General features: G+C 42.3%; 1 protein-coding gene across 1 annotated transcript; it reads left to right on the top strand.

Moving 5' to 3' along the window:
- The first annotated feature begins 1,746 nt into the window (after window positions 1-1,746).
- Window positions 1,747-9,015, top strand: TMEM69 (transmembrane protein 69). Its single transcript, XM_070404855.1, has 3 exons — window positions 1,747-1,833; window positions 4,762-4,900; window positions 6,527-9,015. The coding sequence occupies exons 2-3, from the start codon at window positions 4,859-4,861 to the stop codon at window positions 7,238-7,240; spliced, it is 756 nt and encodes a 251-aa protein (XP_070260956.1). The 5' UTR covers window positions 1,747-1,833; window positions 4,762-4,858; the 3' UTR covers window positions 7,241-9,015.
- The last annotated feature ends 1,266 nt before the right edge of the window (window positions 9,016-10,281 follow it).

The raw sequence follows: 10,281 nt of genomic DNA, 5'->3' as shown, positions 1-10,281 counted from the left end.
CCAGCCCCCCGCGGGCCACACGACCGGGCTCGGGAGGCCAGCGCTCCGGCGCGCGACGCGCTACCCGCCGGGAGTGGTAGTTCCGCTGCCGGCTGGCGTCACGCCCCGGACCGGCACAGTGCGGCTTTCTGGCCTCCGCTCAGCGGAGAAGCTGTTCCCCAAACTAAATAAAGTCTCATGGGTATTGCACGACGGGAAGGGGCGGCGCTGCCAAGACGCACAAAGGAGGAAATAAAAGCGAAAGCCTATCGCGACCAGAAGCGGTTACAGTTAGGAAGAGTTTGCTGCGAGCCCATCCAGCAATGGGAGCTCAACCACACGCTGACCCGCAGCCAGGAAGCTGGGCCACGCAGAATCCGGAGGGATGGAGAAACTGGCTAGCGTGGCCTCTTGAGCTGTCCTTTTACTTGGCTTAAGAAGGCCACTCAGATTGCTTGGTGCTGTTCCTCTTTGATAGATTGTAAAATGGAGAAGGGAACGAACTCGCCCAAGGTCACATAACCGACAAAAATTAAAGCCAAGGGTGACAGGATGAATGATCTTTTTGAATCACCCCCAAAGCTCTTACTACACCTTTCATGAGCATGAAAATCCTACCCCTGTGCTCTTTAAAAAAAATTAACAGTATTACAGATGTCCATTCCCCCCTTTCTGTCCCCCTACACCCAGTCCCAGCCCCACCCCAGGCCTTCCCCACACTGTACGGCCATGGGTTATGCATATATGCATATGTTCTTTGGTTAATCTTTTCCCGTCCCCTCCCCCATCCTCCCTGTCTTTCCTTAAAAATAAAAGTTTTATTGACTTTATTGAGAGGAAGGGAGAGAGAGAGAAACATCCATGAGAGAGAAAAATTGATCAGCTGCCTCCTGCACGCCCCCCACTGGGGATTGAGCCCACAGCGTGACCTGATTCATGGTCCCACGCTCAACCTCTGAACCACACCAGTCAGGCTCCCCTCATTTCTTTCTCTTTTTAAAAAATACATTTTATTGATTTTTTTACAGCGAGGAGGGGAGAGGGATAGAGAGTTAGAAACATTGATGAGAGAGAAACATCAATCAGCTGCCTCCTGCACACCCCCTACTGGGGATGTGCCCCCAACCAAGGTACATGCCCTTAACTGGAATCGAACCCGGGACCCCTCAGTCCGCAGGCCGACGCTCTATCCACTGAGCCAAACCGGTTTCGGCATCCCCTCATTTCTTAATGAAGGATCCAGGCCCTAGCAAAGAGAATGGAAGTAAAAAGTTTTTTTTCTTCATACACTGGTGTCCCATACAAAACTGGAATTCTGTTAATATGGAAGATAGAGAAATGGATATTGGATAGGCAACTAACACTATGTTCCATATTTACTTTTGCTTATTAGGACCCTAAATCGCAGTAAGATATGCCCCGTAGATCTGAGAAACCCTGTTGTTATGCACACTAAAAGATGAGTTCCAGAGATAACAAGCAATTTGGCCAACTCACACTTAGTCTAGACTCCAAATCTCTCCTACCTTCTCCCACCATCCCTCTGAGGTTGTTTCAGATGTTGCACTCTACCTACCGAACTGCCTAGGAAACCTGGAATAGAGAGGCAAGGACCCGTCAGGTACTCTGCAGACTTCAAAAGCCGGATTTCACTAAATACAGAGAATGACCCAAGACGGAAAGGAAAGCCCAAAGTAGGAACCACTTAGCGCTGCTCACGATCCTACCCGGATTCATTTTTTTCAGTTGACAGGAAGTGAAGGACTATCTACCCCACTTGCCGGAAGTGCCTTTTCAGGAGTACTTGGTTGTTCTTGCAGCTCAGGTTTTCATCTCTCCGCGGGACACTGGCAAGTGAGTAGTAGGGCTGCTGCCAGAAATGCAGGTTGGAAAGGGGGGCAATCGGGGTTGGCAGTAAACCGGCGAGACGGGCATTGTTGGGGAAAGTTCACCGAGGATCCGAGAGTTCAGACTCCATCTCCTTTTTTCTGATATGGGCTCTGAGGCTTGCAGTTTGCAACTTTTTCTTTTGGGGCAGTGGAAATACTGAGCGTTTCGCCTGAATTGAAGCGGATTAACCCTTAGGTCTGTTCTTAATTCCCTAACCAATTGGCCGTCCCCGGGTTTTAGGGTATCATTTATTCGCTTGAACTCACGAGTTGGAAAGCACATATATCACAGTGCATAGAGAGTTCCAAAGCTGGAGAGAGCGCTGGGATTTTAAGTGGGGTGGTCCAGAAGGCCCTTAAGCAGGTGATTTTGCATAAAACTGATTGTGTGGGCCCTGCAGAGAAATGTGTGTCTGGGAGTTACGAGGTGTATGTGGTGGGTGTCATTTTAAGATCTACTCAGAGGCCCAGGATAACTTAACTCACTACTTGCTTCCTATGTATAGAATGACATTGACCAGTATACAGGAATTCCCAGATTTGTGATCAAGAAATTAGTTCATTGCCTTGGTTAGAGCGTCTTTCCCACAGTCAAGGTTGCGGGTTCCATCCCAAGTCAGGGCACATACAAGAATGAGTAAGTGGAACAACAAATCAATGTCTCTCTCCCTCCCCCTCTCTCTAAAAATCAGTAACTAAAAACAACAACACACAAATAAAAGAAGTTAGTTCATTAAAATTGTTAATGGAGAGGCAACTGTGGGTTTGGGATTAAAAAAAATTTTTGGTTTGGGATTTTTGTAGACACCTCATTTTTCTGGTTAAGAGTGGGGGACACACACACAAGCAAACAAAAAAAACGGGGGAAAAAGAACAAAGAATAGGACTCACATAAGGCATATGGATTCATATTCTCAGTCACTTTACTGGCTACTTATATTATGTAAGTAAAATAAATCAGTAATGAAAAAGCATTAAAAAAGAATAAGGAGGAAATAAGAATTTAAAATTTTAAAACTTTTAGTTTTTAAATGTATTTTTATTGATTTTAGAGTGGAAGGGAGAGGGAGAGAGAGAGAGAAACATCAATGATGAGAGAGAATCATTCATGGGCTGTCTCCTGCACACCCCCTACTGGGGATTGAGCCTGCAACCCAAACATGTGCCCTTGATCAGAATGGAACCTGGGACCATTCATTTATTCCGCAGGCTGATGCTCTAGCCACTGAGCCAAACCAACTAGGGTAAAAAAAATTTTTTTTGTTAATCCTCACAATGAATATTTTCCCATTGATTTTTAGAGAGAGTAGAAGGGAGGGGGAGAGACAGAGAGAAACATCGATGTGAGAGAGACACATTGACTGGTTGCCTCCAGCACGCACCCAGACCAGACCAGGCCGGGAGGATCGAACCTGCAACCTAGGTATGTGCCCTTGACCAGAATCGAACCTGGGACCCTGCAATCTGCAGGTTGATACTCTAGCCACTGAGCCAAACCAGCTAGGGCAGCAGGTATTTTTTGAGTGCTTTCTTTGTGTTAGGGACAGTTCTTAGCTCTTTACATGTATCAAATGATTTAATTTTTACAGCGATCCTGTGTAGTTATTATAATCCTTATCTTCAAAGGTGAATGAACTGCATCATAGCAAGATTAAATGCTTGTCTGAAGTCATAGCTCAGCCGTGGGCAAACTACGGCCCGCGGGCCGGATCTGGCCCGTTTGAAATGAATAAAACTAAAAAAAAAAAAGACCATACCCTTTTATGTAATGATGTTTACTTTGAATTTATATTAGTTCACACAAACACTCCATCCATGCTTTTGTTCCGGCCCTCCGGTCCAGTTTAAGAACCCATTGTGGCCCTCGAGTCAAAAAGTTTGCCCTCCCCTGTCATAGCTAGTAAGTGGTGGGGCCAGGATTCCAATCTAGATTGTTTGACTCCAAAGTTTGTGCTCTAGCTTACCAGGTTATACAGTCTCTCAGCACTAAGTTGATGAGGTTTTTGTAATTAATTAGTTTTTGTATATCAAACACAGTGTCTGGTTCACAGCTGAATTGTATTATCATCATTATTTTGAGCTATAAACTCCTAAGTCCCAAAATAAATAAGGGGGAAAAAAGAACATGGATGCTATGACCTTCAGTTTAATTTTTTTTTTAAATATATTTTATTGATTTCTTACAGAGAGGAAGGGAGAGCGATAGAAAGTTAGAAACATCGATGAGAGAGAGAAACATCAATCAGCTGCCTCTTGCACACCCCCTACTGGGGATGTGCCTGCAACCAAGGTACATGCCCTTGACCGGAATCGAACCTGGGACCCTTCAGTCCAGGCCGCCGCTTTATCCACTGAGCCAAATCGGTTAGGGCTGACCTTCAGTTTTAAAGATGAGGAATTGGCACTTCAAGGAAGCAATTTATCTAAGGACACACAGCTGGGAAATGATGGTTATCTGTAAAATCTAGATCTCTGTGCATTAATATTTTCAGAGAAGGAAAGGATCTATTAACATGTTATTGATTTTTTGAAAATGATAATGATTTTCAAAGGAAACTGTTATATAGAAGAAATTCTCGTTACTTTATTATTTTTTAAAATATATTTTTATTGAATTCAGAGATGAAGAGAGAGATAGAAACATCAATGAGAGAGAATCATCAATTGGCTGCCTCCTGCATGCCCCCCACTGGGGATTGAGCCTGCAACCAAGGCATGTGCCCTGACCAGTAATCGAACTGTGACCTCCTGGTTCATAGGTTGACATTCAACCACTGAGCCATGCCAGCCAGGCAATTCTCAAGTTACTTTAAGAAAATTATGTATAAAATGAAGAAAATTAAGTGACATCTATTTGGTTTTGTTTTTTTTTGACATCTTATTTTGTACACAGCAACATGCTTCTGATTCAGCGTGTCCACTTAGCTATAAAAATACATTAATCAGAACTGCCTGGCATCTTCCTGAGCAAGACTTCATTAGGTCCCAGTATGCTTCACTTCATCCAGAAGTTTTCTCAAGCATCTTCAAAGGTTGGTTTATCTAGCAAATATTTGAACACTACTTGCCATACATGATTTGGCTGGGCAATAGCAGTGAAAAAGCAGACAAAAAAAACCACAAACCTTTCCTGATATTTGGATGTGTATGTGTGTGTGTGTGTGTGTGTGTGTGTGTGTGTTTGTAAAGTACAAATAAGTAAAATATTTAATATATCAAGTGGTAAGTGCTATGGAGTACTATAAAGCAGGAGAAGGGAATACGACTTGTCAAAAATAGACTTACAAAGGGGAGGGTGGGGGGAAGGGGGAGATCAACCAAAGGACTTGTATGCATGCATATAAGCATATCCAATGGACACAGACACTAGGGGGCTGAGAGTATGAACTGGGGGGTGGGGAGGCAATGAGGGGATAAGGACACATATGTAATACCTTAACCAATAAAGACTAAAAAATAAATTAAAAAATAGACTTATGATTGCACTTTATATAAATGGGGTGGTCAGAAATTAGGGAATGGGCCATGCAGGTAGTTCAGAGAAGAACATTCTAGACTAAAGGAAAAAAGAGGTCCCAAGATGGAATCATTCCTAGCATTTTGAGGAATCACCAAAATTCTCAAATAACTTTCATTTTTGCTTTCATCAAACACTTCTTGAATTACTTGTAATCTATTTACTAGTTGAAGTCTGGAATCTGCTTACTAAAGCATAGAGTCAGCAGAGAAGTTTATTTGGTCATATAACATGAAAGGCATAAGGATTTTTTTTTAAGGCAAAGAAAAAATATGGTCCTGGTTCTCAAGTCTACTCACAATTTTAATTCACAGAGAGAATTATAATGGAAGTACACATAGGGTACTTTCTTATAGGAGCATTAAATCAGATTGGAGAAAGTTTTTGTTTTTTTAATATATTTTTATTGATTTCAGAGAGGAAGGGAGCAGAAGAGAGAGACAGAAACATCAATAATGAGAGGGAATCATTGATTGGCTGCCTCCTGCACGCCCCACACTGGGGACCGAGCCCACAACCCAGGCATGTGCCCTTGGCCAGAATTGAACCTGGGACCCTTCAGTCAGCAAGCTGATGCTCTGTCCACTGAGACAAATTGGTCAGGGCAGATTGGATAAAGTTTTAAGCTGAATTTGTAGAAACAGTTCCAAAATAGAAAAGTAAGCCAGAATGCTAGGTAGAGCCATATAGAAAAGCATGGAGCTATGAAAAGTATGCAGTGTTCATAAAGCTATATTGGAAGGTACACTGCTTTTCTCTACACAAAATAGCATTGCCTCAGTGATTAGTGCAACTGCTTTTGCAATTTATAAGTACAAGAGGCAGTTTATAATGCCAAATACTAAATATCCAGTCTTTACCTGTTCTTCTTTGAGATATTTTCTCATGGGATAAGATTAGTGGTAAGCCAAAACATAAGTGACTTCTATTCAGTAGTTTCTTTTGTATGTGGTATAGCTGTTAATAGTCTTAGCCAGCAATAACATCACTCTGTAGTCCAACCTTTCTGTAAAGTTCGATGTGCTAACAGAAAGCAGTTAGTTTGTTTTTATATTGTTCTAGTTTGGAATTAACTAAGACATTTGGTGATACACATTTTTAAAAATCCGCTTTTGTCTTCTGGTTTATTTTCTCTACGTAGATGCTGAAGTACCCTTTCACAGTTGGACTAGGAGCCAGCAGGAGAATAGAAACACTTTCTCTCAAGGCATGTCTCCAGCAGAACTTTTCACCTTTGTTTCTAAGGCCTAGGCCTTCCTCATCATTTCCAGTGTGTATGAGCAAGACACAATACTATCATACTTCCCCATGCAACTTTAAGAAGAAGCAGAAGGAAGAAGTGCTTCCAGCCAGGCCACCGAAAACTATCACATACCTGCCTGACAGCCCAAAGCCAGCATTATACATCTCTCTGGCGGGACTAATCCCTTTCCTTGCTCCACCACTGATCATGGTGATGGTAAAGACTTATATCCCCGTATTAGCTTTTACTCAGATGGCTTATGGAGCCAGTTTCCTATCTTTCTTGGGAGGGATCAGATGGGGTTTTGTTCTGCCAGAAGGTAGTCCAGCCAAACCAGACTACCTAAATTTAGCTAGTAGTACAGCTCCTGTCCTGTTTTCATGGTTTGCCTTCCTTGTTTCTGAAAGGCTCAGTGAAGCTATACTCACAGTAATAATAGGTTTGGGGATAGCATTACATAATGAACTTTTTCTTTTGCCAGATTATCCCAATTGGTTCAAAGCCCTGAGGATAGTAGTCACTTTAGTGGCCTTTTTATCGTTTGTAATCACTTTACTACTTAAAAATATTTATCCAGAGAAAGGACTGCAGAAACCTGGTCAAGGAGAATAAATATAAAACTACTCAATAAATGATGTTAGCACGTTGGCTACAGCCTTGTAAGGTTGTTTTACATATCCTTTTTCTTCTACTACTGTTTAGCTCTTTGTTTCCCACCAATGGTAATTTAGTCATTTTTTCACTTCTAAAAAATCTATTTCATAGGAATTATATGATCAACAGCTTGAAAATCCTTAAGTCCTTTTTATGTCATATTAGGTTAAGAGTTCTCATTCAGTGTCAGGAATTATATAGTGGTCCACTCATTTCAAAGTTTTATTTTGAAGGAAAAAAAAGTAAAATTAAAAGCAAAAGATGGAAAAATCCCTTTTGCTAGAATCTATGATCATTGAAAAACACACATGCTCTCCCATTTCAAGAGGAAAACTTCAGTCCATGAATGTCTGAAAACAATAAGCAGTTCCAGGGCAGAGTTTTCATTGCAGTTGCCCCGGGGATTGCCTTCCCAAGCTCATTTTACCTGGTACAACCTAGTTATATGAGCCGAGAGGATCTGTGGCTCTAAAGTCATTTGGGAGGAGTGTCACGAGGGGAAGTCATGTTTAAAGAGAATCTGGACACTTTTTCTAGTTTTTATCAGGATATTTGGCAGAGTATAGATGCAACTTATCACCAAATAGACCACCAGCAGGTCAAAATTATTTAAAAGATAAAGCTGTTAGTACATAAAATTAGGAAAAATCAAGCTGGAGCCATCTTGATATTCTAATGAGCAGGGCTATCTAATGTTACATGTTAACTCCCAGAAAGCTTTTTCAAAACAGCCAAAATATCACCTTAAGACTCTAATTTGAAAACCTTGTCTTTTGAGATTCTTAGTCTCATAAAAAAGGAATTGTAAGAATATAAATAAGGAAATGATTTCACCTGGTATGTTATCTTTGTATAAGTATTCAAATATCAAATTTCATAAGTAAATTATATACATATGACTTCTGTGCTAGGGATGATTCTTGCAGTGAAGAGATAAGAGTCTAGATTGGTAGCCTGTTTACTTTCTTACACACCTGTTATTGAATTGTGTGTTGAAGTCTTAATCCCCAATATTTAAGAATGTGACCTTATTTGGAGGTAGGGTCTTTACAGAGGTAATAACTATTAAAATGAGGTCATGAGCCCAAACCGGTTTGGCTCAATGGATAGAGTGTCGGCCTGCGGACTGAAGGGTCCCAGGTTCGATTCCGGTCAGGGGCATGTACCTTGGTTTCGGGCATATCCCCAGTAGGAGATGTGCAGAAGGCAGCTGATCGATGTTTCTCTCTCATCGATGTTTCTAACTCTCTATCTCTCTCCCTTCCTCTCTGTAAAAAATCAATAAAATATATAGAAAAAAAATAAAATGAGGTCATGAAGGTAGGCTATAACGTAATATTACTGGAATTCTTATAACAAGGGAAAATTTAGAGACATGTATACAGGGAGAATGCCATGTGAATGTGAAGATGGCTATCTATGTCCAGGAGTGAAGCCTGGAACAGATCCCTCCCTCGAAGCCTTCAGAAGGAACCAACTCTACCAACACCTTGAGTCCAGACTTCCAGCCTCTGAAACTATGAGACAATAAATTCTGTTGTTTAAATTTCTGTGCCCTGCTAGTGTGGCTCAATGGTTGAGCATCAACCCATGCACCAAGAGGTCATCAGTTCAATTTCTGATCAGGGCCCATTGTGGGTTTGATCCCCAGTAGGAGGCAGCTAATCAATGTTTCTCATTCATGTTTCTATTTCACTTCCTCTCTAAAATTAATAAAGACATATTTTTAAAAATTTCTCTGGTACTTTGTTACAGCAGCCCTAAGCAAACAAATATAACACCACAGAGCTAGAACTTATTTGGATCATTAACCCTACCAGACCGCTGTACCGATTTTTTGGTAATTTCTGAATCTGCCGCTATACTGCTGTACCTAATTTTCGGTACTTTGCCTAGCCAGCCGTGGGCAAACTACGGCCCGTTTGAAATGAATAAAACTAAAAAAAAAAGACCATACCCTTTTATGTAATGATGTTTACTTTGAATTTATATTAGTTCACACAAATACTCCATCCATGTTTTTGTTCCGGCCCTCCAGTCCAGTTTAAGAACCCATTGTGGCCCTCGAGTCAAAAAGTTTGCCCACCCCTGGTAAACTTATTTTCTACAATGTCTCCAAGTTCCATCTTATTCTAACCACTTGTTTGCATGTAACTAACATTTTTCTATATCATGTTGGTTTTTTCTCTTTAATGCTCAGGAGCCCAGGTATAGGGGACATTTAGGTTCAGGGCCTCAGGTCTGGTATGGTTAAGAAGTATACCAGAGGGAGGAAACCAAGATGGCGGCATAGGTTAATGCCGGAGTTTGCTGCCTCGAACAACCACTTCAAAAATACAACTAAAAGACGGAACGGACATCACCCAGAACCACAGGAAGGCTGGCTGAGTGGAAATCCTACAACTAGAAGGAAAGAGAAATCCATACCGAGACTCAGAGGAGGCGCAGTGCGGAAGTGAAATACTAAGGTGCGGAGTGCATGTGGAGCGGGCCGGTGGCGGAGGACGCGGTTGTTGTTTTCAATCGGGAGGGAGTTTCAGACTCTGAGCTCCAGATCCGGGCGAGTCTCTAGGGACCCAGACTCAAACGGGAGAAGCGGGACTGTCTGGCTTCGGTCGGAACTGGAATGCAGCTTTCTCTCCGTGGTTTGCAGTAGTTGCCGGGACTCTGAGAGGCAGAGCCCCTGGGGACAGAACTGAGAGCAGCCATAACTGCTCGCTCCGCCGGCCCTGTAGATCCCCGGGGACCCGCCCCGCCCAAGCCCTGCACAGAGACATTTGCTGGATAGCTAGATTAGCACCGCCCTAGAGATCCAGCACAGAAGCTCTCCCACTGCAGACACAGCTGACTCTCATAGCCAGTTAGCCTGGAGGTCAATTCACCCCCAGTATTGCCGACAACAATCAAGGCTTAACTACAACAAGACTGCGCACAAAGACCACAAGGGGGTGCACCAAGAAAGCATAAAAAATTCGGAGACAAAGAAACATGACAGAAAT

Source organism: Myotis yumanensis, unplaced genomic scaffold (assembly GCF_028538775.1).
Source record: "Myotis yumanensis isolate MYYU_CA2020_CCGP unplaced genomic scaffold, mMyoYum1.0.hap1 SCAF_2, whole genome shotgun sequence".
Classification (NCBI taxonomy): domain Eukaryota; kingdom Metazoa; phylum Chordata; class Mammalia; order Chiroptera; family Vespertilionidae; genus Myotis; species Myotis yumanensis.
This window is presented reverse-complemented; position numbering and strand designations above follow the sequence as displayed.